Consider the following 27833-nt stretch of genomic DNA (forward strand, 5'->3'; position numbering starts at 1 on the left):
GCCGGTTTGGTGTTGCTCAGAGCAACTAGTTGTAGAAGCTGATCGTCTACTTGGAGCTGGTGTACTTGGTGACGGCCTTGGTTCCCTCACTGACAGCATGCTTGGCCAGCTCTCCGGGCAACAGCAGTCTGACTGCGGTTTGGATCTCCCGGCTAGAGATGGTTGATCGCTTGTTGTAGTGGGCCAGTTTTGAAGCTTCACCGGCGATTCTCTCGAAGATGTCGTTCACGAAGCTGTTCATGATCGACATAGCCTTGGATGAGATGCCGGTGTCAGGGTGGACCTGCTTCAGCACCTTGTAGATGTAGAGAGAGTAGGTCTCTCGCCTCTTCTTCTTCTTTTTCTTGTCTCCAGTGGGCTTCTTCTGGGCTTTGCCTGCCTTCTTGACTGCCTTTCCGCTGACTTTGGGTGCCATTGTAGAGTTGTAGTTGTGGTGTTGTCGAGTTGTAGAAGCAGCAAAAAGCGAAGCTAACTTAAAAAACTGTGTTCAAATCGAGCTCGAAGAATGCTCAATTCTGATTGGCTCTCAGCTCCAAGCTTATTTTGGCTTCAATTTTTAATTTCTACGTCACTTTGAGGCTATTTAGGATTGCTAGGATGTCTCAGCTTACTGTTTGTATTCCAGTTAAGCTTGCTGGGCTTGATAGAAGATAGAACTAGTAGATTGGTGGCCTTTAAAAAGGCCGGTTTGGTGTTGAAGCTTGAAAGCTAGCAACTGGTTGAGGTAGAAGCTCTTTACTTCTTGTCAGACTTGGGCTGAGACGAAGACTGCTTCTTGGGTAGGAGCACAGCCTGGATGTTTGGCAGCACACCGCCCTGAGCAATGGTCACTCCGTGGAGCAGCTTGTTCAACTCTTCGTCGTTCCTGATGGCCAACTGCAAGTGTCTGGGGATGATCCTGGACTTCTTGTTGTCTTTGGCAGCGTTGCCAGCCAGCTCAAGGATCTCAGCAGTCAAGTACTCGAGCACAGCAGCAAGGTAGACTGGGGCTCCAGCGCCAACTCGCTCAGCGTAGTTGCCCTTGCGGATGAATCGGTGGATTCTTCCAACAGGGAACTGCAGTCCAGCTCGGCTTGATCGGGTCTTGGCCTTGGCTCCAACTTTGCCGCTCTTCGATTTTCCTCCTTTGCCTGACATCGTGTTGTAGTTGTAGCTGTTGTGGTAGAAGTTGTAGATTGACGATTGACTTTACCCAATGTAAGTATGTGTTGGTCTGTGACCAGTTAAGCTTCTGAAGCAGACCTGCTGCTCTTTAAGCTGTTAACTTCCGGGTGTTGTTCATCTTGCGGAAAGTTGTTGTTGGAAAATTGCTTGTATTGGTGTGAGTCTGTGTCTGTTGATTGTTGTAGAGTGTCGTTTGATGTTGTTCATCTTGCGGAAAGGTGTTGTTGGAAAATTGCTTGTATTGGTGTGAGTCTGTGTGCGTATGTGTCTGTTGATTGTTGTAGAGTGTCTCGGATTAGTTCTTGTATCTTGGGGTTTGTCTGTGAAGCTCTTTTGAGGTAATTTGAGTTTAGTCTTGTTAGTTCATCTTGAATCGTCTTCATCCTGGTGATTTTATGTACTTCCTCTGTTGGTGTTAGTATTGGTAGATGGTAGGCTATTTTTAGTGCTCTGTTCTGCAATCTTTGTAAGTGACTTGTTGATGCGTTTGCCCACGAAGGTGATGCGTATGTGAATCCTGGTAGAATTGTTGATTGGTACAAAAACTTTAAGACTTTGGATTTGATGCCTTTGGCTCGTAGTACTAGTAGAAAATTGATTTTCCTTGTCGATTTGTCTTCAATTCTTTGTAGATAGTCTTTCCATGTCAGGTTGTTATTTAGGGTAACTCCAAGAAATTTAGTGGTTGTTGATGGTTCGATCTCTTCGTTCTGTAGCATTAATTTGCAGTCATTCTTCTTGCGTCTTGTAAAAAGTACAAAGTTTGTCTTCTCCGGGTTCACGTCTATCTTCCATTTCTGGCACCATGCTTCAAGTTTGTTTAGGCCACCTTGTAGTCTGTGTGTTGCATTCTTGCTTGTGTTTGAACTTGTGTAAATTGCTATGTCGTCGGCATATTGTGATATTGTTGTTAGACCTGCTTCTGGTTTGCTTACATAGATGTTGAAAAGGATTGGACTGATTACACTTCCTTGTGGTACTCCTGCACTGGGTGTGAAACTTTCGGCTTTGGCTTGGTGGTATACTACTGTTAACTGTCGGTCTGTCAGAAAACTCTTGGTCCATTTTACAATCCACTTCGGACAGTTGATCTCTAGTAGTCTGTAGTATAAGCCTTCGTGCCAGACAGAGTCAAAGGCTCGTTGCACGTCTAGAAATGCTGCTGCAACGGGTTGCTTCCAGTTATTCTCTTTATAGATTGTCTCTGTTAGACAGAGTAAATTGTCGGTGGTGCATCGTTTGCTTCGGTATGCACTTTGAAAGTGTCCGAAGATGTCGTGATCTTCGCAGTGTACTAGTAGCTGCTCTTTGACAAAACATTCGCAGATCTTCCCGATACAGCTTGTAAGTGAGAGTGGTCTATAGTTTTTGGGATCTTTGTGGTCTTTCTCGGGTTTTGGTAACATTGATACTGTCGCTTGTTTCCAGCCTAAAGGAACGTAGCCACTTCTCAGCGATTGTACTATGATTTGTCTTAGTACTTCTAGTACGTTGATGGGCAGGTTTTTCATCGCTTTGTAGCTAACTTTGTCTTGTCCTGGGGCAGTGTTTTTTCTGTGATTGATCACGTCTTTGAGTTGCTTTAAGCTAATTTCTGTTTGTGCAAAACCTGTCTGTTCCAGTTGAAAGTCTTGGATTTTCGCCTGTGACACCTTGTCATGTACTTCCTGTTCATGTGTTAGAGCTGCCTGAGAGTTTGTTATATTTGTCGTCATGTTTGCTTTGAGCATCTTAGCGAAGTGGTTCGCAGCGTCTTGATTTGTCATTTTCAGTTTACTCGTTCGTTTAGATCTTGTGCCTGTGAGCTTTTTTACTGCTTTCCAGAAATTCTGTTGTGTTGGTCCTTTGTTCATTTCACTGAGTAGTTTGAGTTGGTTTTCTTCTTCTACTGTCTGTTTTAGCTGTCTGATGTCTTTCTTTGTTTTGTTTAGCTTTGTACACAGGTCTTTGTAGTCATTGGTGTCGTGTTGGTCATATCGTCTCATCTTTTGTTTTTGTCGTTCAAGTTTGTGTTTGTTTCTGACTAGTTCGACTAGTTGTGGGTTCGTGAATTGGGGCTTGTGTTCTTTGAGGCTGCCTTGGTAGCATTTGTCAATGTGTTTGGCTATCTGGTCAGCTTCTCGAGCTAGACCTTCGTCAGTTTTGATTGAGTCAGGGTTGAACTTGTAGTTCGTTACAGTACCTCTGAATTTTCGCCAGTTTGGTTTTGTGCATGTTCTCTTTGGAACAGTTAGTTCGTACTCTGCAATTGTCATGTAGTGATCGCTTGGTGTTGTGTCCGACACTTCAAAGTTCGTGCATAAGCAAGCCATTTTTGGTGATGCAAAGTGTAAGTCTAGGACTGAGTCACTTTGGTGTGTTGGTTCGGAACCGTTCAAGATGAAGTAGTTGTGCATGAGAGCGTCTACAACTCTTCCGTTGCTGTTGGTTGCTCTTGCTTTTGGGTTGACAGATTTGATCTGTGCGTTGAAGTCTCCAACGATGATGTGCTTTGGATCTTTTCCATTGAAAGTCACGTTCTCTATCTCTGCGTTTGGGCTAAGGTAAACACTTGTTACAGTGATACCCATTGTGTTGATCTTGATCGTCTCGCATACTTTTCTGCGTTCTCTGTGGTTTTGGTTTATGTGCTGTGCTTGTTCCAGTACTTGGTACTGTATGTTGTCTCTGATGTAAATTGCCGAGCCTGTGACACTGTCACAGATTGCCGCTGCAAGGTTAAAGTTTTGTAGTTTTGGTGGATGTTTGGTTTTTGTTTCGTTGAAGCAGACTATAGTGATGTTGTGTTTCGCTAGAAGATCTTGGATCTCCAGTTTGTGCTTGTTTATACTTCTGCAGTTGAGTTGTGTGTCGCTAGAAGATCTTGGATCTCCAGTTTGTGCTTGTTTATACTTCTGCAGTTGAGTAGATTGACGATTGACTTTACCCGCAATTTGGCTCCCTGTCTTAGGGTAGTAAGTTCAAATCGGCCACCAAGATGGGAGAGCCAATCAGAATCCAGCTAGCATTTTAAGTTATTTTAGATATGCTGAAAGCTCTACACTAACTAGCTGAGCTTGTTAAGAGCTCTAGCAGAGCTCGTTAGAGCTCTAGTAGAGCTTGACTTAAGAACTGAGATAGTTGGTGGCCTTTAAAAAGGCCGGTTTGGTGCTGCAGCTAGGAGAGCAGCTGGCTAAGAAGCTTCTTAACCTCCGAATCCGTACAAGGTCTTGCCTTGTCTCTTGAGGGCGTAGACGATGTCCATGGCTACAACGGTCTTCCTCTTGGCGTGCTCGGTGTAGGTTACAGCATCCCTGATCACGCTCTCCAAGTAGTTCTTGAGCACTCCTCGGGTCTCTTCGTAGATCAGTCCACTGATACGCTTGACACCTCCTCGTCGAGCAAGACGTCTGATGGCTGGCTTGGTGATGCCTTGGATGTTATCTCTTAAGATCTTTCGGTGCCTCTTTGCTCCTCCTTTGCCAAGTCCTTTTCCTCCCTTTCCTCGTCCAGACATGGTTGTTGCAGTTGTAGTTGTTGTAGAAATTGAAGTAGAAGTTGGGTTTGAGATTGGCAAAAATCGCTAGGTATCTATCAATTTCCGACCGACTTCTCTGCTCTCTGATTGGCCCTCATACCAACAGCCAATGAGAGAGCAGATAATAAAAAGTAAAAAAAGTTAGGCACGTAAAGGAGCAATTGAAAAAAAAATTTTGAGCTCCCACAAGAACTTCTACCTCAAACTGGTCAGTCCACAGAGCTTATCAGAGCTATGTGATTTAAATCAAGCTCGTAGGAGCTCGCTTGAGGTCTGTGAGATAGCTTGCCGAGCTCTGAGAGCTCGAACTTGAAAATAGTTAGGCTACGTACGGGAGCAATTGAAAAAATTTTGAGCTCACACAAGGTGTACTAGCTTAAACTGGTCAGTCCACAGAGCTTATTCGAGCTCTGTGATTTAAATCAAGCTCATACAAGCTTGCCTGAGCTCTATGAGGTAGCTTGCCAAGCTCTGAGAGCTCGAAGCTCAAAAAAGTTAGGCTACGTACGGGAGCAATTGAACAGCTAGCTCGAGCTCATTTTCCAGCTGCGTCACCCCAATGAGGGGGAAGCAGAGCTCAACCTATACCAGCTTGAGCTTGCTCTGGTCGAAGTTAGCTTGAGCTAAGCTCACTGTGAAGAAATATAGAACTGATAGTTGGGTGGCCTTTAAAAAGGCCGGTTTGGTTGGTGTGGAGTACACCTAGAGCTTAAGCTCGCTCTCCTCGGATTCGTCGAGCCAACTGGATGTCCTTGGGCATGATCGTGACTCTCTTGGCGTGGATCGCGCACAAGTTGGTGTCCTCGAACAGGCTGACCAAGTAGCTCTCGCTGGCTTCCTGCAGAGCCATGATTGCAGTGCTCTGGAACCGCAAGTCAGTCTTGAAGTCCTGGGCGATTTCTCTGACCAGTCGCTGGAAGGGCAGCTTTCGGATCAACAGCTCAGTGGACTTCTGGTATCTCCTGATCTCCCTCAGGGCAACGGTTCCTGGTCTGTATCGGTGAGGCTTCTTCACACCGCCGGTGGAAGGTGCGCTCTTTCTTGCAGCCTTGGTAGCCAGTTGCTTCCTGGGTGCCTTTCCTCCGGTACTCTTTCGTGCAGTCTGCTTCGTTCGGGCCATTCTTCGTCAGTTGAGTGTAGCTGAGTTGTAGATGTAGAAGTAGATTTTGGGTGTTGAATTTTGGACAAATCCGTGAGGTAACCAAGATATTCAGATCTCCAGAAGCCTTGAGAGCGCTCGACGTATAAAAAAATAGTTAGGCACGTAAAAGAGCAATAGAAGGAGAGCTCTGGTGAGTCGTTACTTATATATATTAAGGAGCATTTTCAACTATATATAGTAAAGTATGTGAAGTGCAGACTATTTATACTTGGATTGGAGGTTACCCGCCAAAAGCGGCATAGGTGATTGGCCCGTGTCTGAGTGATAGCGGAAGCTCAAACTAAGCTCGAATCTGATTGGCTGAGAAGTGAAAACTTGAAAATTTGGTGTTTCTGCCTCTAGAATTGACCCAAAGCTAACTTCAGCCAGCTAAAAGCTCACTTCAGCTTAAGCTAGCTGAATTGGACTTGTTAGCTAGCTTTGTAAGCCTAAACTTAGCTATTTCGAGCTGTAAGTTGGAGAGCAAAATGAAGCTCAAATCTGATTGGCTGAGACGTGAAAGCTTAAAATTTAGCAGTTTTTTAGCTCTAAAGTTGGTCTGGAGCTGATTTAAGCAAGTTACAAGCTCAGTTGAGCTTAGTAGCTCAAATTAGACGCTCAAAGCTAGCTGTTGAGAGCTCGAAATTGCATACAAGCCAATTTGAGCTTGCTAGCTAGAGTACAAAGAGAACTATGCTTTTTGGTGGCCTTTAAAAAGGCCGGTTTGGTGTTGCTCAGAGCAACTAGTTGTAGAAGCTGATCGTCTACTTGGAGCTGGTGTACTTGGTGACGGCCTTGGTTCCCTCACTGACAGCATGCTTGGCCAGCTCTCCGGGCAACAGCAGTCTGACTGCGGTTTGGATCTCCCGGCTAGAGATGGTTGATCGCTTGTTGTAGTGGGCCAGTTTTGAAGCTTCACCGGCGATTCTCTCGAAGATGTCGTTCACGAAGCTGTTCATGATCGACATAGCCTTGGATGAGATGCCGGTGTCAGGGTGGACCTGCTTCAGCACCTTGTAGATGTAGAGAGAGTAGGTCTCTCGCCTCTTCTTCTTCTTTTTCTTGTCTCCAGTGGGCTTCTTCTGGGCTTTGCCTGCCTTCTTGACTGCCTTTCCGCTGACTTTGGGTGCCATTGTAGAGTTGTAGTTGTGGTGTTGTCGAGTTGTAGAAGCAGCAAAAAGCGAAGCTAACTTAAAAAACTGTGTTCAAATCGAGCTCGAAGAATGCTCAATTCTGATTGGCTCTCAGCTCCAAGCTTATTTTGGCTTCAATTTTTAATTTCTACGTCACTTTGAGGCTATTTAGGATTGCTAGGATGTCTCAGCTTACTGTTTGTATTCCAGTTAAGCTTGCTGGGCTTGATAGAAGATAGAACTAGTAGATTGGTGGCCTTTAAAAAGGCCGGTTTGGTGTTGAAGCTTGAAAGCTAGCAACTGGTTGAGGTAGAAGCTCTTTACTTCTTGTCAGACTTGGGCTGAGACGAAGACTGCTTCTTGGGTAGGAGCACAGCCTGGATGTTTGGCAGCACACCGCCCTGAGCAATGGTCACTCCGTGGAGCAGCTTGTTCAACTCTTCGTCGTTCCTGATGGCCAACTGCAAGTGTCTGGGGATGATCCTGGACTTCTTGTTGTCTTTGGCAGCGTTGCCAGCCAGCTCAAGGATCTCAGCAGTCAAGTACTCGAGCACAGCAGCAAGGTAGACTGGGGCTCCAGCACCAACTCGCTCAGCGTAGTTGCCCTTGCGGATGAATCGGTGGATTCTTCCAACAGGGAACTGCAGTCCAGCTCGGCTTGATCGGGTCTTGGCCTTGGCTCCAACTTTGCCGCTCTTCGATTTTCCTCCTTTGCCTGACATCGTGTTGTAGTTGTAGCTGTTGTGGTAGAAGTTGTAGATTGACGATTGACTTTACCCGCAATTTGGCTCCCTGTCTTAGGGTAGTAAGTTCAAATCGGCCACCAAGATGGGAGAGCCAATCAGAATCCAGCTAGCATTTTAAGTTATTTTAGATATGCTGAAAGCTCTACACTAACTAGCTGAGCTTGTTAAGAGCTCTAGCAGAGCTCGTTAGAGCTCTAGTAGAGCTTGACTTAAGAACTGAGATAGTTGGTGGCCTTTAAAAAGGCCGGTTTGGTGCTGCAGCTAGGAGAGCAGCTGGCTAAGAAGCTTCTTAACCTCCGAATCCGTACAAGGTCTTGCCTTGTCTCTTGAGGGCGTAGACGATGTCCATGGCTACAACGGTCTTCCTCTTGGCGTGCTCGGTGTAGGTTACAGCATCCCTGATCACGCTCTCCAAGTAGTTCTTGAGCACTCCTCGGGTCTCTTCGTAGATCAGTCCACTGATACGCTTGACACCTCCTCGTCGAGCAAGACGTCTGATGGCTGGCTTGGTGATGCCTTGGATGTTATCTCTTAAGATCTTTCGGTGCCTCTTTGCTCCTCCTTTGCCAAGTCCTTTTCCTCCCTTTCCTCGTCCAGACATGGTTGTTGCAGTTGTAGTTGTTGTAGAAATTGAAGTAGAAGTTGGGTTTGAGATTGGCAAAAATCGCTAGGTATCTATCAATTTCCGACCGACTTCTCTGCTCTCTGATTGGCCCTCATACCAACAGCCAATGAGAGAGCAGATAATAAAAAGTAAAAAAAGTTAGGCACGTAAAGGAGCAATTGAAAAAAAAATTTTGAGCTCCCACAAGAACTTCTACCTCAAACTGGTCAGTCCACAGAGCTTATCAGAGCTATGTGATTTAAATCAAGCTCGTAGGAGCTCGCTTGAGGTCTGTGAGATAGCTTGCCGAGCTCTGAGAGCTCGAACTTGAAAATAGTTAGGCTACGTACGGGAGCAATTGAAAAAATTTTGAGCTCACACAAGGTGTACTAGCTTAAACTGGTCAGTCCACAGAGCTTATTCGAGCTCTGTGATTTAAATCAAGCTCATACAAGCTTGCCTGAGCTCTATGAGGTAGCTTGCCAAGCTCTGAGAGCTCGAAGCTCAAAAAAGTTAGGCTACGTACGGGAGCAATTGAACAGCTAGCTCGAGCTCATTTTCCAGCTGCGTCACCCCAATGAGGGGGAAGCAGAGCTCAACCTATACCAGCTTGAGCTTGCTCTGGTCGAAGTTAGCTTGAGCTAAGCTCACTGTGAAGAAATATAGAACTGATAGTTGGGTGGCCTTTAAAAAGGCCGGTTTGGTTGGTGTGGAGTACACCTAGAGCTTAAGCTCGCTCTCCTCGGATTCGTCGAGCCAACTGGATGTCCTTGGGCATGATCGTGACTCTCTTGGCGTGGATCGCGCACAAGTTGGTGTCCTCGAACAGGCTGACCAAGTAGCTCTCGCTGGCTTCCTGCAGAGCCATGATTGCAGTGCTCTGGAACCGCAAGTCAGTCTTGAAGTCCTGGGCGATTTCTCTGACCAGTCGCTGGAAGGGCAGCTTTCGGATCAACAGCTCAGTGGACTTCTGGTATCTCCTGATCTCCCTCAGGGCAACGGTTCCTGGTCTGTATCGGTGAGGCTTCTTCACACCGCCGGTGGAAGGTGCGCTCTTTCTTGCAGCCTTGGTAGCCAGTTGCTTCCTGGGTGCCTTTCCTCCGGTACTCTTTCGTGCAGTCTGCTTCGTTCGGGCCATTCTTCGTCAGTTGAGTGTAGCTGAGTTGTAGATGTAGAAGTAGATTTTGGGTGTTGAATTTTGGACAAATCCGTGAGGTAACCAAGATATTCAGATCTCCAGAAGCCTTGAGAGCGCTCGACGTATAAAAAAATAGTTAGGCACGTAAAAGAGCAATAGAAGGAGAGCTCTGGTGAGTCGTTACTTATATATATTAAGGAGCATTTTCAACTATATATAGTAAAGTATGTGAAGTGCAGACTATTTATACTTGGATTGGAGGTTACCCGCCAAAAGCGGCATAGGTGATTGGCCCGTGTCTGAGTGATAGCGGAAGCTCAAATTAAGCTCGAATCTGATTGGCTGAGAAGTGAAAACTTGAAAATTTGGTGTTTCTGCCTCTAGAATTGACCCAAAGCTAACTTCAGCCAGCTAAAAGCTCACTTCAGCTTAAGCTAGCTGAATTGGACTTGTTAGCTAGCTTTGTAAGCCTAAACTTAGCTATTTCGAGCTGTAAGTTGGAGAGCAAAATGAAGCTCAAATCTGATTGGCTGAGACGTGAAAGCTTAAAATTTAGTAGTTTTTTAGCTCTAAAGTTGGTCTGGAGCTGATTTAAGCAAGTTACAAGCTCAGTTGAGCTTAGTAGCTCAAATTAGACGCTCAAAGCTAGCTGTTGAGAGCTCGAAATTGCATACAAGCCAATTTGAGCTTGCTAGCTAGAGTACAAAGAGAACTATGCTTTTTGGTGGCCTTTAAAAAGGCCGGTTTGGTGTTGCTCAGAGCAACTAGTTGTAGAAGCTGATCGTCTACTTGGAGCTGGTGTACTTGGTGACGGCCTTGGTTCCCTCACTGACAGCATGCTTGGCCAGCTCTCCGGGCAACAGCAGTCTGACTGCGGTTTGGATCTCCCGGCTAGAGATGGTTGATCGCTTGTTGTAGTGGGCCAGTTTTGAAGCTTCACCGGCGATTCTCTCGAAGATGTCGTTCACGAAGCTGTTCATGATCGACATAGCCTTGGATGAGATGCCGGTGTCAGGGTGGACCTGCTTCAGCACCTTGTAGATGTAGAGAGAGTAGGTCTCTCGCCTCTTCTTCTTCTTTTTCTTGTCTCCAGTGGGCTTCTTCTGGGCTTTGCCTGCCTTCTTGACTGCCTTTCCGCTGACTTTGGGTGCCATTGTAGAGTTGTAGTTGTGGTGTTGTCGAGTTGTAGAAGCAGTGTAAGTATGTGTTGGTCTGTGACCAGTTAAGCTTCTGAAGCAGACCTGCTGCTCTTTAAGCTGTTAACTTCCGGGTGTTGTTCATCTTGCGGAAAGTTGTTGTTGGAAAATTGCTTGTATTGGTGTGAGTCTGTGTCTGTTGATTGTTGTAGAGTGTCGTTTGATGTTGTTCATCTTGCGGAAAGGTGTTGTTGGAAAATTGCTTGTATTGGTGTGAGTCTGTGTGCGTATGTGTCTGTTGATTGTTGTAGAGTGTCTCGGATTAGTTCTTGTATCTTGGGGTTTGTCTGTGAAGCTCTTTTGAGGTAATTTGAGTTTAGTCTTGTTAGTTCATCTTGAATCGTCTTCATCCTGGTGATTTTATGTACTTCCTCTGTTGGTGTTAGTATTGGTAGATGGTAGGCTATTTTTAGTGCTCTGTTCTGCAATCTTTGTAAGTGACTTGTTGATGCGTTTGCCCACGAAGGTGATGCGTATGTGAATCCTGGTAGAATTGTTGATTGGTGTTGTCGAGTTGTAGAAGCAGCAAAAAGCGAAGCTAACTTAAAAAACTGTGTTCAAATCGAGCTCGAAGAATGCTCAATTCTGATTGGCTCTCAGCTCCAAGCTTATTTTGGCTTCAATTTTTAATTTCTACGTCACTTTGAGGCTATTTAGGATTGCTAGGATGTCTCAGCTTACTGTTTGTATTCCAGTTAAGCTTGCTGGGCTTGATAGAAGATAGAACTAGTAGATTGGTGGCCTTTAAAAAGGCCGGTTTGGTGTTGAAGCTTGAAAGCTAGCAACTGGTTGAGGTAGAAGCTCTTTACTTCTTGTCAGACTTGGGCTGAGACGAAGACTGCTTCTTGGGTAGGAGCACAGCCTGGATGTTTGGCAGCACACCGCCCTGAGCAATGGTCACTCCGTGGAGCAGCTTGTTCAACTCTTCGTCGTTCCTGATGGCCAACTGCAAGTGTCTGGGGATGATCCTGGACTTCTTGTTGTCTTTGGCAGCGTTGCCAGCCAGCTCAAGGATCTCAGCAGTCAAGTACTCGAGCACAGCAGCAAGGTAGACTGGGGCTCCAGCACCAACTCGCTCAGCGTAGTTGCCCTTGCGGATGAATCGGTGGATTCTTCCAACAGGGAACTGCAGTCCAGCTCGGCTTGATCGGGTCTTGGCCTTGGCTCCAACTTTGCCGCTCTTCGATTTTCCTCCTTTGCCTGACATCGTGTTGTAGTTGTAGCTGTTGTGGTAGAAGTTGTAGATTGACGATTGACTTTACCCGCAATTTGGCTCCCTGTCTTAGGGTAGTAAGTTCAAATCGGCCACCAAGATGGGAGAGCCAATCAGAATCCAGCTAGCATTTTAAGTTATTTTAGATATGCTGAAAGCTCTACACTAACTAGCTGAGCTTGTTAAGAGCTCTAGCAGAGCTCGTTAGAGCTCTAGTAGAGCTTGACTTAAGAACTGAGATAGTTGGTGGCCTTTAAAAAGGCCGGTTTGCTGCTGCAGCTAGGAGAGCAGCTGGCTAAGAAGCTTCTTAACCTCCGAATCCGTACAAGGTCTTGCCTTGTCTCTTGAGGGCGTAGACGATGTCCATGGCTACAACGGTCTTCCTCTTGGCGTGCTCGGTGTAGGTTACAGCATCCCTGATCACGCTCTCCAAGTAGTTCTTGAGCACTCCTCGGGTCTCTTCGTAGATCAGTCCACTGATACGCTTGACACCTCCTCGTCGAGCAAGACGTCTGATGGCTGGCTTGGTGATGCCTTGGATGTTATCTCTTAAGATCTTTCGGTGCCTCTTTGCTCCTCCTTTGCCAAGTCCTTTTCCTCCCTTTCCTCGTCCAGACATGGTTGTTGCAGTTGTAGTTGTTGTAGAAATTGAAGTAGAAGTTGGGTTTGAGATTGGCAAAAATCGCTAGGTATCTATCAATTTCCGACCGACTTCTCTGCTCTCTGATTGGCCCTCATACCAACAGCCAATGAGAGAGCAGATAATAAAAAGTAAAAAAAGTTAGGCACGTAAAGGAGCAATTGAAAAAAAAATTTTGAGCTCCCACAAGAACTTCTACCTCAAACTGGTCAGTCCACAGAGCTTATCAGAGCTATGTGATTTAAATCAAGCTCGTAGGAGCTCGCTTGAGGTCTGTGAGATAGCTTGCCGAGCTCTGAGAGCTCGAACTTGAAAATAGTTAGGCTACGTACGGGAGCAATTGAAAAAATTTTGAGCTCACACAAGGTGTACTAGCTTAAACTGGTCAGTCCACAGAGCTTATTCGAGCTCTGTGATTTAAATCAAGCTCATACAAGCTTGCCTGAGCTCTATGAGGTAGCTTGCCAAGCTCTGAGAGCTCGAAGCTCAAAAAAGTTAGGCTACGTACGGGAGCAATTGAACAGCTAGCTCGAGCTCATTTTCCAGCTGCGTCACCCCAATGAGGGGGAAGCAGAGCTCAACCTATACCAGCTTGAGCTTGCTCTGGTCGAAGTTAGCTTGAGCTAAGCTCACTGTGAAGAAATATAGAACTGATAGTTGGGTGGCCTTTAAAAAGGCCGGTTTGGTTGGTGTGGAGTACACCTAGAGCTTAAGCTCGCTCTCCTCGGATTCGTCGAGCCAACTGGATGTCCTTGGGCATGATCGTGACTCTCTTGGCGTGGATCGCGCACAAGTTGGTGTCCTCGAACAGGCTGACCAAGTAGCTCTCGCTGGCTTCCTGCAGAGCCATGATTGCAGTGCTCTGGAACCGCAAGTCAGTCTTGAAGTCCTGGGCGATTTCTCTGACCAGTCGCTGGAAGGGCAGCTTTCGGATCAACAGCTCAGTGGACTTCTGGTATCTCCTGATCTCCCTCAGGGCAACGGTTCCTGGTCTGTATCGGTGAGGCTTCTTCACACCGCCGGTGGAAGGTGCGCTCTTTCTTGCAGCCTTGGTAGCCAGTTGCTTCCTGGGTGCCTTTCCTCCGGTACTCTTTCGTGCAGTCTGCTTCGTTCGGGCCATTCTTCGTCAGTTGAGTGTAGCTGAGTTGTAGATGTAGAAGTAGATTTTGGGTGTTGAATTTTGGACAAATCCGTGAGGTAACCAAGATATTCAGATCTCCAGAAGCCTTGAGAGCGCTCGACGTATAAAAAAATAGTTAGGCACGTAAAAGAGCAATAGAAGGAGAGCTCTGGTGAGTCGTTACTTATATATATTAAGGAGCATTTTCAACTATATATAGTAAAGTATGTGAAGTGCAGACTATTTATACTTGGATTGGAGGTTACCCGCCAAAAGCGGCATAGGTGATTGGCCCGTGTCTGAGTGATAGCGGAAGCTCAAACTAAGCTCGAATCTGATTGGCTGAGAAGTGAAAACTTGAAAATTTGGTGTTTCTGCCTCTAGAATTGACCCAAAGCTAACTTCAGCCAGCTAAAAGCTCACTTCAGCTTAAGCTAGCTGAATTGGACTTGTTAGCTAGCTTTGTAAGCCTAAACTTAGCTATTTCGAGCTGTAAGTTGGAGAGCAAAATGAAGCTCAAATCTGATTGGCTGAGACGTGAAAGCTTAAAATTTAGCAGTTTTTTAGCTCTAAAGTTGGTCTGGAGCTGATTTAAGCAAGTTACAAGCTCAGTTGAGCTTAGTAGCTCAAATTAGACGCTCAAAGCTAGCTGTTGAGAGCTCGAAATTGCATACAAGCCAATTTGAGCTTGCTAGCTAGAGTACAAAGAGAACTATGCTTTTTGGTGGCCTTTAAAAAGGCCGGTTTGGTGTTGCTCAGAGCAACTAGTTGTAGAAGCTGATCGTCTACTTGGAGCTGGTGTACTTGGTGACGGCCTTGGTTCCCTCACTGACAGCATGCTTGGCCAGCTCTCCGGGCAACAGCAGTCTGACTGCGGTTTGGATCTCCCGGCTAGAGATGGTTGATCGCTTGTTGTAGTGGGCCAGTTTTGAAGCTTCACCGGCGATTCTCTCGAAGATGTCGTTCACGAAGCTGTTCATGATCGACATAGCCTTGGATGAGATGCCGGTGTCAGGGTGGACCTGCTTCAGCACCTTGTAGATGTAGAGAGAGTAGGTCTCTCGCCTCTTCTTCTTCTTTTTCTTGTCTCCAGTGGGCTTCTTCTGGGCTTTGCCTGCCTTCTTGACTGCCTTTCCGCTGACTTTGGGTGCCATTGTAGAGTTGTAGTTGTGGTGTTGTCGAGTTGTAGAAGCAGCAAAAAGCGAAGCTAACTTAAAAAACTGTGTTCAAATCGAGCTCGAAGAATGCTCAATTCTGATTGGCTCTCAGCTCCAAGCTTATTTTGGCTTCAATTTTTAATTTCTACGTCACTTTGAGGCTATTTAGGATTGCTAGGATGTCTCAGCTTACTGTTTGTATTCCAGTTAAGCTTGCTGGGCTTGATAGAAGATAGAACTAGTAGATTGGTGGCCTTTAAAAAGGCCGGTTTGGTGTTGAAGCTTGAAAGCTAGCAACTGGTTGAGGTAGAAGCTCTTTACTTCTTGTCAGACTTGGGCTGAGACGAAGACTGCTTCTTGGGTAGGAGCACAGCCTGGATGTTTGGCAGCACACCGCCCTGAGCAATGGTCACTCCGTGGAGCAGCTTGTTCAACTCTTCGTCGTTCCTGATGGCCAACTGCAAGTGTCTGGGGATGATCCTGGACTTCTTGTTGTCTTTGGCAGCGTTGCCAGCCAGCTCAAGGATCTCAGCAGTCAAGTACTCGAGCACAGCAGCAAGGTAGACTGGGGCTCCAGCACCAACTCGCTCAGCGTAGTTGCCCTTGCGGATGAATCGGTGGATTCTTCCAACAGGGAACTGCAGTCCAGCTCGGCTTGATCGGGTCTTGGCCTTGGCTCCAACTTTGCCGCTCTTCGATTTTCCTCCTTTGCCTGACATCGTGTTGTAGTTGTAGCTGTTGTGGTAGAAGTTGTAGATTGACGATTGACTTTACCCGCAATTTGGCTCCCTGTCTTAGGGTAGTAAGTTCAAATCGGCCACCAAGATGGGAGAGCCAATCAGAATCCAGCTAGCATTTTAAGTTATTTTAGATATGCTGAAAGCTCTACACTAACTAGCTGAGCTTGTTAAGAGCTCTAGCAGAGCTCGTTAGAGCTCTAGTAGAGCTTGACTTAAGAACTGAGATAGTTGGTGGCCTTTAAAAAGGCCGGTTTGGTGCTGCAGCTAGGAGAGCAGCTGGCTAAGAAGCTTCTTAACCTCCGAATCCGTACAAGGTCTTGCCTTGTCTCTTGAGGGCGTAGACGATGTCCATGGCTACAACGGTCTTCCTCTTGGCGTGCTCGGTGTAGGTTACAGCATCCCTGATCACGCTCTCCAAGTAGTTCTTGAGCACTCCTCGGGTCTCTTCGTAGATCAGTCCACTGATACGCTTGACACCTCCTCGTCGAGCAAGACGTCTGATGGCTGGCTTGGTGATGCCTTGGATGTTATCTCTTAAGATCTTTCGGTGCCTCTTTGCTCCTCCTTTGCCAAGTCCTTTTCCTCCCTTTCCTCGTCCAGACATGGTTGTTGCAGTTGTAGTTGTTGTAGAAATTGAAGTAGAAGTTGGGTTTGAGATTGGCAAAAATCGCTAGGTATCTATCAATTTCCGACCGACTTCTCTGCTCTCTGATTGGCCCTCATACCAACAGCCAATGAGAGAGCAGATAATAAAAAGTAAAAAAAGTTAGGCACGTAAAGGAGCAATTGAAAAAAAAATTTTGAGCTCCCACAAGAACTTCTACCTCAAACTGGTCAGTCCACAGAGCTTATCAGAGCTATGTGATTTAAATCAAGCTCGTAGGAGCTCGCTTGAGGTCTGTGAGATAGCTTGCCGAGCTCTGAGAGCTCGAACTTGAAAATAGTTAGGCTACGTACGGGAGCAATTGAAAAAATTTTGAGCTCACACAAGGTGTACTAGCTTAAACTGGTCAGTCCACAGAGCTTATTCGAGCTCTGTGATTTAAATCAAGCTCATACAAGCTTGCCTGAGCTCTATGAGGTAGCTTGCCAAGCTCTGAGAGCTCGAAGCTCAAAAAAGTTAGGCTACGTACGGGAGCAATTGAACAGCTAGCTCGAGCTCATTTTCCAGCTGCGTCACCCCAATGAGGGGGAAGCAGAGCTCAACCTATACCAGCTTGAGCTTGCTCTGGTCGAAGTTAGCTTGAGCTAAGCTCACTGTGAAGAAATATAGAACTGATAGTTGGGTGGCCTTTAAAAAGGCCGGTTTGGTTGGTGTGGAGTACACCTAGAGCTTAAGCTCGCTCTCCTCGGATTCGTCGAGCCAACTGGATGTCCTTGGGCATGATCGTGACTCTCTTGGCGTGGATCGCGCACAAGTTGGTGTCCTCGAACAGGCTGACCAAGTAGCTCTCGCTGGCTTCCTGCAGAGCCATGATTGCAGTGCTCTGGAACCGCAAGTCAGTCTTGAAGTCCTGGGCGATTTCTCTGACCAGTCGCTGGAAGGGCAGCTTTCGGATCAACAGCTCAGTGGACTTCTGGTATCTCCTGATCTCCCTCAGGGCAACGGTTCCTGGTCTGTATCGGTGAGGCTTCTTCACACCGCCGGTGGAAGGTGCGCTCTTTCTTGCAGCCTTGGTAGCCAGTTGCTTCCTGGGTGCCTTTCCTCCGGTACTCTTTCGTGCAGTCTGCTTCGTTCGGGCCATTCTTCGTCAGTTGAGTGTAGCTGAGTTGTAGATGTAGAAGTAGATTTTGGGTGTTGAATTTTGGACAAATCCGTGAGGTAACCAAGATATTCAGATCTCCAGAAGCCTTGAGAGCGCTCGACGTATAAAAAAATAGTTAGGCACGTAAAAGAGCAATAGAAGGAGAGCTCTGGTGAGTCGTTACTTATATATATTAAGGAGCATTTTCAACTATATATAGTAAAGTATGTGAAGTGCAGACTATTTATACTTGGATTGGAGGTTACCCGCCAAAAGCGGCATAGGTGATTGGCCCGTGTCTGAGTGATAGCGGAAGCTCAAACTAAGCTCGAATCTGATTGGCTGAGAAGTGAAAACTTGAAAATTTGGTGTTTCTGCCTCTAGAATTGACCCAAAGCTAACTTCAGCCAGCTAAAAGCTCACTTCAGCTTAAGCTAGCTGAATTGGACTTGTTAGCTAGCTTTGTAAGCCTAAACTTAGCTATTTCGAGCTGTAAGTTGGAGAGCAAAATGAAGCTCAAATCTGATTGGCTGAGACGTGAAAGCTTAAAATTTAGCAGTTTTTTAGCTCTAAAGTTGGTCTGGAGCTGATTTAAGCAAGTTACAAGCTCAGTTGAGCTTAGTAGCTCAAATTAGACGCTCAAAGCTAGCTGTTGAGAGCTCGAAATTGCATACAAGCCAATTTGAGCTTGCTAGCTAGAGTACAAAGAGAACTATGCTTTTTGGTGGCCTTTAAAAAGGCCGGTTTGGTGTTGCTCAGAGCAACTAGTTGTAGAAGCTGATCGTCTACTTGGAGCTGGTGTACTTGGTGACGGCCTTGGTTCCCTCACTGACAGCATGCTTGGCCAGCTCTCCGGGCAACAGCAGTCTGACTGCGGTTTGGATCTCCCGGCTAGAGATGGTTGATCGCTTGTTGTAGTGGGCCAGTTTTGAAGCTTCACCGGCGATTCTCTCGAAGATGTCGTTCACGAAGCTGTTCATGATCGACATAGCCTTGGATGAGATGCCGGTGTCAGGGTGGACCTGCTTCAGCACCTTGTAGATGTAGAGAGAGTAGGTCTCTCGCCTCTTCTTCTTCTTTTTCTTGTCTCCAGTGGGCTTCTTCTGGGCTTTGCCTGCCTTCTTGACTGCCTTTCCGCTGACTTTGGGTGCCATTGTAGAGTTGTAGTTGTGGTGTTGTCGAGTTGTAGAAGCAGAGTAAGTATGTGTTGGTCTGTGACCAGTTAAGCTTCTGAAGCAGACCTGCTGCTCTTTAAGCTGTTAACTTCCGGGTGTTGTTCATCTTGCGGAAAGTTGTTGTTGGAAAATTGCTTGTATTGGTGTGAGTCTGTGTCTGTTGATTGTTGTAGAGTGTCGTTTGATGTTGTTCATCTTGCGGAAAGGTGTTGTTGGAAAATTGCTTGTATTGGTGTGAGTCTGTGTGCGTATGTGTCTGTTGATTGTTGTAGAGTGTCTCGGATTAGTTCTTGTATCTTGGGGTTTGTCTGTGAAGCTCTTTTGAGGTAATTTGAGTTTAGTCTTGTTAGTTCATCTTGAATCGTCTTCATCCTGGTGATTTTATGTACTTCCTCTGTTGGTGTTAGTATTGGTAGATGGTAGGCTATTTTTAGTGCTCTGTTCTGCAATCTTTGTAAGTGACTTGTTGATGCGTTTGCCCACGAAGGTGATGCGTATGTGAATCCTGGTAGAATTGTTGATTGGTACAAAAACTTTAAGACTTTGGATTTGATGCCTTTGGCTCGTAGTACTAGTAGAAAATTGATTTTCCTTGTCGATTTGTCTTCAATTCTTTGTAGATAGTCTTTCCATGTCAGGTTGTTATTTAGGGTAACTCCAAGAAATTTAGTGGTTGTTGATGGTTCGATCTCTTCGTTCTGTAGCATTAATTTGCAGTCATTCTTCTTGCGTCTTGTAAAAAGTACAAAGTTTGTCTTCTCCGGGTTCACGTCTATCTTCCATTTCTGGCACCATGCTTCAAGTTTGTTTAGGCCACCTTGTAGTCTGTGTGTTGCATTCTTGCTTGTGTTTGAACTTGTGTAAATTGCTATGTCGTCGGCATATTGTGATATTGTTGTTAGACCTGCTTCTGGTTTGCTTACATAGATGTTGAAAAGGATTGGACTGATTACACTTCCTTGTGGTACTCCTGCACTGGGTGTGAAACTTTCGGCTTTGGCTTGGTGGTATACTACTGTTAACTGTCGGTCTGTCAGAAAACTCTTGGTCCATTTTACAATCCACTTCGGACAGTTGATCTCTAGTAGTCTGTAGTATAAGCCTTCGTGCCAGACAGAGTCAAAGGCTCGTTGCACGTCTAGAAATGCTGCTGCAACGGGTTGCTTCCAGTTATTCTCTTTATAGATTGTCTCTGTTAGACAGAGTAAATTGTCGGTGGTGCATCGTTTGCTTCGGTATGCACTTTGAAAGTGTCCGAAGATGTCGTGATCTTCGCAGTGTACTAGTAGCTGCTCTTTGACAAAACATTCGCAGATCTTCCCGATACAGCTTGTAAGTGAGAGTGGTCTATAGTTTTTGGGATCTTTGTGGTCTTTCTCGGGTTTTGGTAACATTGATACTGTCGCTTGTTTCCAGCCTAAAGGAACGTAGCCACTTCTCAGCGATTGTACTATGATTTGTCTTAGTACTTCTAGTACGTTGATGGGCAGGTTTTTCATCGCTTTGTAGCTAACTTTGTCTTGTCCTGGGGCAGTGTTTTTTCTGTGATTGATCACGTCTTTGAGTTGCTTTAAGCTAATTTCTGTTTGTGCAAAACCTGTCTGTTCCAGTTGAAAGTCTTGGATTTTCGCCTGTGACACCTTGTCATGTACTTCCTGTTCATGCGTTAGAGCTGCCTGAGAGTTTGTTATATTTGTCGTCATGTTTGCTTTGAGCATCTTAGCGAAGTGGTTCGCAGCGTCTTGATTTGTCATTTTCAGTTTACTCGTTCGTTTAGGTCTTGTGCCTGTGAGCTTTTTTACTGCTTTCCAGAAATTCTGTTGTGTTGGTCCTTTGTTCATTTCACTGAGTAGTTTGAGTTGGTTTTCTTCTTCTACTGTCTGTTTTAGCTGTCTGATGTCTTTCTTTGTTTTGTTTAGCTTTGTACACAGGTCTTTGTAGTCATTGGTGTCGTGTTGGTCATATCGTCTCATCTTTTGTTTTTGTCGTTCAAGTTTGTGTTTGTTTCTGACTAGTTCGACTAGTTGTGGGTTCGTGAATTGGGGCTTGTGTTCTTTGAGGCTGCCTTGGTAGCATTTGTCAATGTGTTTGGCTATCTGGTCAGCTTCTCGAGCTAGACCTTCGTCAGTTTTGATTGAGTCAGGGTTGAACTTGTAGTTCGTTACAGTACCTCTGAATTTTCGCCAGTTTGGTTTTGTGCATGTTCTCTTTGGAACAGTTAGTTCGTACTCTGCAATTGTCATGTAGTGATCGCTTGGTGTTGTGTCCGACACTTCAAAGTTCGTGCATAAGCAAGCCATTTTTGGTGATGCAAAGTGTAAGTCTAGGACTGAGTCACTTTGGTGTGTTGGTTCGGAACCGTTCAAGATGAAGTAGTTGTGCATGAGAGCGTCTACAACTCTTCCGTTGCTGTTGGTTGCTCTTGCTTTTGGGTTGACAGATTTGATCTGTGCGTTGAAGTCTCCAACGATGATGTGCTTTGGATCTTTTCCATTGAAAGTCACGTTCTCTATCTCTGCGTTTGGGCTAAGGTAAACACTTGTTACAGTGATACCCATTGTGTTGATCTTGATCGTCTCGCATACTTTTCTGCGTTCTCTGTGGTTTTGGTTTATGTGCTGTGCTTGTTCCAGTACTTGGTACTGTATGTTGTCTCTGATGTAAATTGCCGAGCCTGTGACACTGTCACAGATTGCCGCTGCAAGGTTAAAGTTTTGTAGTTTTGGTGGATGTTTGGTTTTTGTTTCGTTGAAGCAGACTATAGTGATGTTGTGTTTCGCTAGAAGATCTTGGATCTCCAGTTTGTGCTTGTTTATACTTCTGCAGTTGAGTTGTGCTATCTTGAGTCTATTCATTTTGGTTTGTTGTTGTTGTTTTGATTTCGGGAGCTACTATGTCTGCTGCTGCTTGCTTCTCTGTGTGTTTTTGTATTTTGTTTTGCTTTTATGTTTGATGTTAACAGCTCAGTGAAATCTATTTTCTCGAATTGAGTTCTAACTGCATTGCTGACTGTTTCGTTAATTTTCTCACATGATTTAGCGACAGCTTTGGTGATTGCATCGGTTATCTTTTCGTCCATGGCTTTTTGCACTGCTTTTTCGACTTGATCGGCTATTGTAGTTTCAACAGTTTCTTTAATGTACTGCTGTATGTCCTCTTTGCTCATGGTTGGTTGTGGTTTGACTGCTTGAGCGTAGTTGTTTTGCACAGTTCGTTGCAGATGTTTGACTGCTTGAGCGTAGTTTTGCACTTTTGGTTGTGCTTTTTGGGCTTCGACTTGAGCTGTCTTGTAAACCGGGCATCCTTTGTACTGCGCCGGGTGTTCGCCTCTGCAGTTGATGCATTGAACTTGCTGCTTTGGAGTTTTGCAGTCTCTGACTGCATGGTTGTCGCCACATCTGAGGCATCGTTGCTGGTTCGGACAGTTTACGGCCATATGGCCGAAATTTTGGCATTTGTAACACTGTGTTACTCGTGGTTCTGTTTTGGATGCTTCGCATCGTTTTCGTTCGTTGCAGATGTAGACCCCGATGTCGATTGCCTTTCTGCAGGCTAGGTCATCATCTGTGAAAACTCTGATGAGTTGTGTTGGCTTGTCTAGGCTTCTGCTTTGGATTCGGAAGAGCTTTGCTACCTTGATGTTGTTGATCTCCTCAAGTTCAGATTGGATGTCAGCTTCGCTGAGTTGTTCACTGACTCTTGAGATAACAAAGCTGGAAGTTTGTTTCTTGTTGGGTTGATTTGTCTTGTGTTGTCTGCCTCCGATTTTTACTTCCGTGTCGGGAAACAGGTTTTCGAGGTTGGTTTGGGTGATAATTTGGGCTATTTGAGGCAATTCAGGCTTGATTGAATAGCCTAGGCCAGTCTTGAATTCCCTGGTTTGACCAGGATATTGTACTTTAGTCAGGTTACGTATTGATTTGGTGAAAGTCATTCGGCTTGGAATTTTGTCTTTTGCAAAGCTTATGTAGATAATGTTCGTGAAGTGTTGCTTTGAGCTTGTGAAGGGTCTTTTGTTGCTTTGAGCTTGTGATTCTTCCGCTTTGCGCTTTCGATTAGTTGCTTGACTTTGCTCCATTGTCGGTTGCCTTTTAGGCGAAGCGTCATCAAGATTGTCTTGCCAGTTTTCTGAATGCATTGTCGGTTGCCCTTTGGGCACATTCGTGAACTGTTGTCGTGTTGTCGAGTTGTAGAAGCAGCAAAAAGCGAAGCTAACTTAAAAAACTGTGTTCAAATCGAGCTCGAAGAATGCTCAATTCTGATTGGCTCTCAGCTCCAAGCTTATTTTGGCTTCAATTTTTAATTTCTACGTCACTTTGAGGCTATTTAGGATTGCTAGGATGTCTCAGCTTACTGTTTGTATTCCAGTTAAGCTTGCTGGGCTTGATAGAAGATAGAACTAGTAGATTGGTGGCCTTTAAAAAGGCCGGTTTGGTGTTGAAGCTTGAAAGCTAGCAACTGGTTGAGGTAGAAGCTCTTTACTTCTTGTCAGACTTGGGCTGAGACGAAGACTGCTTCTTGGGTAGGAGCACAGCCTGGATGTTTGGCAGCACACCGCCCTGAGCAATGGTCACTCCGTGGAGCAGCTTGTTCAACTCTTCGTCGTTCCTGATGGCCAACTGCAAGTGTCTGGGGATGATCCTGGACTTCTTGTTGTCTTTGGCAGCGTTGCCAGCCAGCTCAAGGATCTCAGCAGTCAAGTACTCGAGCACAGCAGCAAGGTAGACTGGGGCTCCAGCACCAACTCGCTCAGCGTAGTTGCCCTTGCGGATGAATCGGTGGATTCTTCCAACAGGGAACTGCAGTCCAGCTCGGCTTGATCGGGTCTTGGCCTTGGCTCCAACTTTGCCGCTCTTCGATTTTCCTCCTTTGCCTGACATCGTGTTGTAGTTGTAGCTGTTGTGGTAGAAGTTGTAGATTGACGATTGACTTTACCCGCAATTTGGCTCCCTGTCTTAGGGTAGTAAGTTCAAATCGGCCACCAAGATGGGAGAGCCAATCAGAATCCAGCTAGCATTTTAAGTTATTTTAGATATGCTGAAAGCTCTACACTAACTAGCTGAGCTTGTTAAGAGCTCTAGCAGAGCTCGTTAGAGCTCTAGTAGAGCTTGACTTAAGAACTGAGATAGTTGGTGGCCTTTAAAAAGGCCGGTTTGGTGCTGCAGCTAGGAGAGCAGCTGGCTAAGAAGCTTCTTAACCTCCGAATCCGTACAAGGTCTTGCCTTGTCTCTTGAGGGCGTAGACGATGTCCATGGCTACAACGGTCTTCCTCTTGGCGTGCTCGGTGTAGGTTACAGCATCCCTGATCACGCTCTCCAAGTAGTTCTTGAGCACTCCTCGGGTCTCTTCGTAGATCAGTCCACTGATACGCTTGACACCTCCTCGTCGAGCAAGACGTCTGATGGCTGGCTTGGTGATGCCTTGGATGTTATCTCTTAAGATCTTTCGGTGCCTCTTTGCTCCTCCTTTGCCAAGTCCTTTTCCTCCCTTTCCTCGTCCAGACATGGTTGTTGCAGTTGTAGTTGTTGTAGAAATTGAAGTAGAAGTTGGGTTTGAGATTGGCAAAAATCGCTAGGTATCTATCAATTTCCGACCGACTTCTCTGCTCTCTGATTGGCCCTCATACCAACAGCCAATGAGAGAGCAGATAATAAAAAGTAAAAAAAGTTAGGCACGTAAAGGAGCAATTGAAAAAAAAATTTTGAGCTCCCACAAGAACTTCTACCTCAAACTGGTCAGTCCACAGAGCTTATCAGAGCTATGTGATTTAAATCAAGCTCGTAGGAGCTCGCTTGAGGTCTGTGAGATAGCTTGCCGAGCTCTGAGAGCTCGAACTTGAAAATAGTTAGGCTACGTACGGGAGCAATTGAAAAAATTTTGAGCTCACACAAGGTGTACTAGCTTAAACTGGTCAGTCCACAGAGCTTATTCGAGCTCTGTGATTTAAATCAAGCTCATACAAGCTTGCCTGAGCTCTATGAGGTAGCTTGCCAAGCTCTGAGAGCTCGAAGCTCAAAAAAGTTAGGCTACGTACGGGAGCAATTGAACAGCTAGCTCGAGCTCATTTTCCAGCTGCGTCACCCCAATGAGGGGGAAGCAGAGCTCAACCTATACCAGCTTGAGCTTGCTCTGGTCGAAGTTAGCTTGAGCTAAGCTCACTGTGAAGAAATATAGAACTGATAGTTGGGTGGCCTTTAAAAAGGCCGGTTTGGTTGGTGTGGAGTACACCTAGAGCTTAAGCTCGCTCTCCTCGGATTCGTCGAGCCAACTGGATGTCCTTGGGCATGATCGTGACTCTCTTGGCGTGGATCGCGCACAAGTTGGTGTCCTCGAACAGGCTGACCAAGTAGCTCTCGCTGGCTTCCTGCAGAGCCATGATTGCAGTGCTCTGGAACCGCAAGTCAGTCTTGAAGTCCTGGGCGATTTCTCTGACCAGTCGCTGGAAGGGCAGCTTTCGGATCAACAGCTCAGTGGACTTCTGGTATCTCCTGATCTCCCTCAGGGCAACGGTTCCTGGTCTGTATCGGTGAGGCTTCTTCACACCGCCGGTGGAAGGTGCGCTCTTTCTTGCAGCCTTGGTAGCCAGTTGCTTCCTGGGTGCCTTTCCTCCGGTACTCTTTCGTGCAGTCTGCTTCGTTCGGGCCATTCTTCGTCAGTTGAGTGTAGCTGAGTTGTAGATGTAGAAGTAGATTTTGGGTGTTGAATTTTGGACAAATCCGTGAGGTAACCAAGATATTCAGATCTCCAGAAGCCTTGAGAGCGCTCGACGTATAAAAAAATAGTTAGGCACGTAAAAGAGCAATAGAAGGAGAGCTCTGGTGAGTCGTTACTTATATATATTAAGGAGCATTTTCAACTATATATAGTAAAGTATGTGAAGTGCAGACTATTTATACTTGGATTGGAGGTTACCCGCCAAAAGCGGCATAGGTGATTGGCCCGTGTCTGAGTGATAGCGGAAGCTCAAACTAAGCTCGAATCTGATTGGCTGAGAAGTGAAAACTTGAAAATTTGGTGTTTCTGCCTCTAGAATTGACCCAAAGCTAACTTCAGCCAGCTAAAAGCTCACTTCAGCTTAAGCTAGCTGAATTGGACTTGTTAGCTAGCTTTGTAAGCCTAAACTTAGCTATTTCGAGCTGTAAGTTGGAGAGCAAAATGAAGCTCAAATCTGATTGGCTGAGACGTGAAAGCTTAAAATTTAGCAGTTTTTTAGCTCTAAAGTTGGTCTGGAGCTGATTTAAGCAAGTTACAAGCTCAGTTGAGCTTAGTAGCTCAAATTAGACGCTCAAAGCTAGCTGTTGAGAGCTCGAAATTGCATACAAGCCAATTTGAGCTTGCTAGCTAGAGTACAAAGAGAACTATGCTTTTTGGTGGCCTTTAAAAAGGCCGGTTTGGTGTTGCTCAGAGCAACTAGTTGTAGAAGCTGATCGTCTACTTGGAGCTGGTGTACTTGGTGACGGCCTTGGTTCCCTCACTGACAGCATGCTTGGCCAGCTCTCCGGGCAACAGCAGTCTGACTGCGGTTTGGATCTCCCGGCTAGAGATGGTTGATCGCTTGTTGTAGTGGGCCAGTTTTGAAGCTTCACCGGCGATTCTCTCGAAGATGTCGTTCACGAAGCTGTTCATGATCGACATAGCCTTGGATGAGATGCCGGTGTCAGGGTGGACCTGCTTCAGCACCTTGTAGATGTAGAGAGAGTAGGTCTCTCGCCTCTTCTTCTTCTTTTTCTTGTCTCCAGTGGGCTTCTTCTGGGCTTTGCCTGCCTTCTTGACTGCCTTTCCGCTGACTTTGGGTGCCATTGTAGAGTTGTAGTTGTGGTGTTGTCGAGTTGTAGAAGCAGCAAAAAGCGAAGCTAACTTAAAAAACTGTGTTCAAATCGAGCTCGAAGAATGCTCAATTCTGATTGGCTCTCAGCTCCAAGCTTATTTTGGCTTCAATTTTTAATTTCTACGTCACTTTGAGGCTATTTAGGATTGCTAGGATGTCTCAGCTTACTGTTTGTATTCCAGTTAAGCTTGCTGGGCTTGATAGAAGATAGAACTAGTAGATTGGTGGCCTTTAAAAAGGCCGGTTTGGTGTTGAAGCTTGAAAGCTAGCAACTGGTTGAGGTAGAAGCTCTTTACTTCTTGTCAGACTTGGGCTGAGACGAAGACTGCTTCTTGGGTAGGAGCACAGCCTGGATGTTTGGCAGCACACCGCCCTGAGCAATGGTCACTCCGTGGAGCAGCTTGTTCAACTCTTCGTCGTTCCTGATGGCCAACTGCAAGTGTCTGGGGATGATCCTGGACTTCTTGTTGTCTTTGGCAGCGTTGCCAGCCAGCTCAAGGATCTCAGCAGTCAAGTACTCGAGCACAGCAGCAAGGTAGACTGGGGCTCCAGCACCAACTCGCTCAGCGTAGTTGCCCTTGCGGATGAATCGGTGGATTCTTCCAACAGGGAACTGCAGTCCAGCTCGGCTTGATCGGGTCTTGGCCTTGGCTCCAACTTTGCCGCTCTTCGATTTTCCTCCTTTGCCTGACATCGTGTTGTAGTTGTAGCTGTTGTGGTAGAAGTTGTAGATTGACGATTGACTTTACCCGCAATTTGGCTCCCTGTCTTAGGGTAGTAAGTTCAAATCGGCCACCAAGATGGGAGAGCCAATCAGAATCGAGCTAGCATTTTAAGTTATTTTAGATATGCTGAAAGCTCTACACTAACTAGCTGAGCTTGTTAAGAGCTCTAGCAGAGCTCGTTAGAGCTCTAGTAGAGCTTGACTTAAGAACTGAGATAGTTGGTGGCCTTTAAAAAGGCCGGTTTGGTGCTGCAGCTAGGAGAGCAGCTGGCTAAGAAGCTTCTTAACCTCCGAATCCGTACAAGGTCTTGCCTTGTCTCTTGAGGGCGTAGACGATGTCCATGGCTACAACGGTCTTCCTCTTGGCGTGCTCGGTGTAGGTTACAGCATCCCTGATCACGCTCTCCAAGTAGTTCTTGAGCACTCCTCGGGTCTCTTCGTAGATCAGTCCACTGATACGCTTGACACCTCCTCGTCGAGCAAGACGTCTGATGGCTGGCTTGGTGATGCCTTGGATGTTATCTCTTAAGATCTTTCGGTGCCTCTTTGCTCCTCCTTTGCCAAGTCCTTTTCCTCCCTTTCCTCGTCCAGACATGGTTGTTGCAGTTGTAGTTGTTGTAGAAATTGAAGTAGAAGTTGGGTTTGAGATTGGCAAAAATCGCTAGGTACCTATCAATTTCCGACCGACTTCTCTGCTCTCTGATTGGCCCTCATACCAACAGCCAATGAGAGAGCAGATAATAAAAAGTAAAAAAAGTTAGGCACGTAAAGGAGCAATTGAAAAAAAATTTTTCAGCTCCCACAAGAACTTCTACCTCAAACTGGTCAGTCCACAGAGCTTATCAGAGCTAT

The 27833-nt window shown here is 45.9% G+C and overlaps 11 protein-coding genes across 11 annotated transcripts; all 11 read right to left on the reverse strand.

Annotated features, from left to right (window-relative positions):
* Positions 1 to 46: 46 nt before the first annotated feature.
* On the reverse strand, positions 47 to 419 carry LOC134853423 (histone H2B.1/H2B.2). The gene has a single exon (XM_063869421.1). The coding sequence runs from the start codon at positions 413 to 415 to the stop codon at positions 47 to 49; it is 369 nt and encodes a 122-aa protein (XP_063725491.1). The 5' UTR covers positions 416 to 419.
* Positions 420 to 735: 316 nt separating this feature from the next.
* LOC134853569 (late histone H2A.2.2) lies at positions 736 to 1137 on the reverse strand. Its single transcript, XM_063869569.1, has one exon. It carries the CDS (start codon positions 1135 to 1137, stop codon positions 736 to 738), a length of 402 nt encoding a protein of 133 aa, XP_063725639.1.
* A 3211-nt stretch (positions 1138 to 4348) lies between these two features.
* On the reverse strand, positions 4349 to 8302 carry LOC134853570 (uncharacterized). The gene is made up of 5 exons (XM_063869570.1): positions 8010 to 8302; positions 7280 to 7693; positions 6591 to 6938; positions 5473 to 5802; positions 4349 to 4676 (listed from the first exon to the last, which is right to left on the reverse strand). The coding sequence occupies exons 1-5, from the start codon at positions 8300 to 8302 to the stop codon at positions 4349 to 4351; spliced, it is 1713 nt and encodes a 570-aa protein (XP_063725640.1).
* A 730-nt stretch (positions 8303 to 9032) lies between these two features.
* LOC134853571 (histone H3) lies at positions 9033 to 9443 on the reverse strand. The gene has a single exon (XM_063869571.1). The coding sequence runs from the start codon at positions 9441 to 9443 to the stop codon at positions 9033 to 9035; it is 411 nt and encodes a 136-aa protein (XP_063725641.1).
* A 785-nt stretch (positions 9444 to 10228) lies between these two features.
* LOC134853728 (histone H2B.1/H2B.2) lies at positions 10229 to 10601 on the reverse strand. Its single transcript, XM_063869734.1, has one exon. The coding sequence runs from the start codon at positions 10595 to 10597 to the stop codon at positions 10229 to 10231; it is 369 nt and encodes a 122-aa protein (XP_063725804.1). The 5' UTR covers positions 10598 to 10601.
* Positions 10602 to 11444: 843 nt separating this feature from the next.
* Positions 11445 to 11846, reverse strand: LOC134853572 (late histone H2A.2.2). The gene has a single exon (XM_063869573.1). The coding sequence runs from the start codon at positions 11844 to 11846 to the stop codon at positions 11445 to 11447; it is 402 nt and encodes a 133-aa protein (XP_063725643.1).
* A 313-nt stretch (positions 11847 to 12159) lies between these two features.
* LOC134853573 (uncharacterized) lies at positions 12160 to 16113 on the reverse strand. Its single transcript, XM_063869574.1, has 5 exons — positions 15821 to 16113; positions 15091 to 15504; positions 14402 to 14749; positions 13284 to 13613; positions 12160 to 12487 (listed from the first exon to the last, which is right to left on the reverse strand). The coding sequence occupies exons 1-5, from the start codon at positions 16111 to 16113 to the stop codon at positions 12160 to 12162; spliced, it is 1713 nt and encodes a 570-aa protein (XP_063725644.1).
* A 730-nt stretch (positions 16114 to 16843) lies between these two features.
* LOC134853574 (histone H3) lies at positions 16844 to 17254 on the reverse strand. Its single transcript, XM_063869575.1, has one exon. The coding sequence runs from the start codon at positions 17252 to 17254 to the stop codon at positions 16844 to 16846; it is 411 nt and encodes a 136-aa protein (XP_063725645.1).
* A 785-nt stretch (positions 17255 to 18039) lies between these two features.
* LOC134852803 (histone H2B.1/H2B.2) lies at positions 18040 to 18412 on the reverse strand. Its single transcript, XM_063868590.1, has one exon. The coding sequence runs from the start codon at positions 18406 to 18408 to the stop codon at positions 18040 to 18042; it is 369 nt and encodes a 122-aa protein (XP_063724660.1). The 5' UTR covers positions 18409 to 18412.
* Positions 18413 to 22907: 4495 nt separating this feature from the next.
* Positions 22908 to 23309, reverse strand: LOC134853575 (late histone H2A.2.2). The gene has a single exon (XM_063869576.1). The coding sequence runs from the start codon at positions 23307 to 23309 to the stop codon at positions 22908 to 22910; it is 402 nt and encodes a 133-aa protein (XP_063725646.1).
* Positions 23310 to 23622: 313 nt separating this feature from the next.
* On the reverse strand, positions 23623 to 27576 carry LOC134853576 (uncharacterized). Its single transcript, XM_063869577.1, has 5 exons — positions 27284 to 27576; positions 26554 to 26967; positions 25865 to 26212; positions 24747 to 25076; positions 23623 to 23950 (listed from the first exon to the last, which is right to left on the reverse strand). Exons 1-5 carry the CDS (start codon positions 27574 to 27576, stop codon positions 23623 to 23625), a joined length of 1713 nt encoding a protein of 570 aa, XP_063725647.1.
* Positions 27577 to 27833: the final 257 nt, after the last annotated feature.

The sequence above is a fragment of the Symsagittifera roscoffensis genome, chromosome 8 (genome assembly GCF_963678635.1).
Source record: "Symsagittifera roscoffensis chromosome 8, txSymRosc1.1, whole genome shotgun sequence".
NCBI classification, from domain to species: Eukaryota; Metazoa; Xenacoelomorpha; order Acoela; family Convolutidae; genus Symsagittifera; species Symsagittifera roscoffensis.

What these genes read in the sequence shown, in the direction of transcription:
- LOC134853573 (XM_063869574.1), bottom strand. Translation starts at nt 16,113, where the DNA reads ATGTCTGGACGAGGAAAGGGAGGAAAAGGACTTGGCAAAGGAGGAGCA. An exon ending in AAGAGACAAGGCAAGACCTT is followed by an intron (nt 15,505 to 15,820) that starts GTACGGATTCGG and finishes CTACCACAACAG; the next exon opens with CTACAACTACAACACGATGT. An exon ending in ACCAAGTACACCAGCTCCAA is followed by an intron (nt 13,614 to 14,401) that starts GTAGACGATCAG and finishes CAACTGACGAAG; the next exon opens with AATGGCCCGAACGAAGCAGA.
- LOC134853570 (XM_063869570.1), bottom strand. Translation starts at nt 8,302, where the DNA reads ATGTCTGGACGAGGAAAGGGAGGAAAAGGACTTGGCAAAGGAGGAGCA. An exon ending in ACCAAGTACACCAGCTCCAA is followed by an intron (nt 5,803 to 6,590) that starts GTAGACGATCAG and finishes CAACTGACGAAG; the next exon opens with AATGGCCCGAACGAAGCAGA. An exon ending in CTGTTCGAGGACACCAACTT is followed by an intron (nt 4,677 to 5,472) that starts GTGCGCGATCCA and finishes TTCTACAACAAC; the next exon opens with TACAACTGCAACAACCATGT.
- LOC134853571 (XM_063869571.1), bottom strand. Translation starts at nt 9,443, where the DNA reads ATGGCCCGAACGAAGCAGACTGCACGAAAGAGTACCGGAGGAAAGGCA.
- LOC134853575 (XM_063869576.1), bottom strand. Translation starts at nt 23,309, where the DNA reads ATGTCAGGCAAAGGAGGAAAATCGAAGAGCGGCAAAGTTGGAGCCAAG.
- LOC134853576 (XM_063869577.1), bottom strand. Translation starts at nt 27,576, where the DNA reads ATGTCTGGACGAGGAAAGGGAGGAAAAGGACTTGGCAAAGGAGGAGCA. An exon ending in ACCAAGTACACCAGCTCCAA is followed by an intron (nt 25,077 to 25,864) that starts GTAGACGATCAG and finishes CAACTGACGAAG; the next exon opens with AATGGCCCGAACGAAGCAGA. An exon ending in CTGTTCGAGGACACCAACTT is followed by an intron (nt 23,951 to 24,746) that starts GTGCGCGATCCA and finishes TTCTACAACAAC; the next exon opens with TACAACTGCAACAACCATGT.
- LOC134853574 (XM_063869575.1), bottom strand. Translation starts at nt 17,254, where the DNA reads ATGGCCCGAACGAAGCAGACTGCACGAAAGAGTACCGGAGGAAAGGCA.
- LOC134853569 (XM_063869569.1), bottom strand. Translation starts at nt 1,137, where the DNA reads ATGTCAGGCAAAGGAGGAAAATCGAAGAGCGGCAAAGTTGGAGCCAAG.
- LOC134852803 (XM_063868590.1), bottom strand. Translation starts at nt 18,408, where the DNA reads ATGGCACCCAAAGTCAGCGGAAAGGCAGTCAAGAAGGCAGGCAAAGCC.
- LOC134853728 (XM_063869734.1), bottom strand. Translation starts at nt 10,597, where the DNA reads ATGGCACCCAAAGTCAGCGGAAAGGCAGTCAAGAAGGCAGGCAAAGCC.
- LOC134853572 (XM_063869573.1), bottom strand. Translation starts at nt 11,846, where the DNA reads ATGTCAGGCAAAGGAGGAAAATCGAAGAGCGGCAAAGTTGGAGCCAAG.
- LOC134853423 (XM_063869421.1), bottom strand. Translation starts at nt 415, where the DNA reads ATGGCACCCAAAGTCAGCGGAAAGGCAGTCAAGAAGGCAGGCAAAGCC.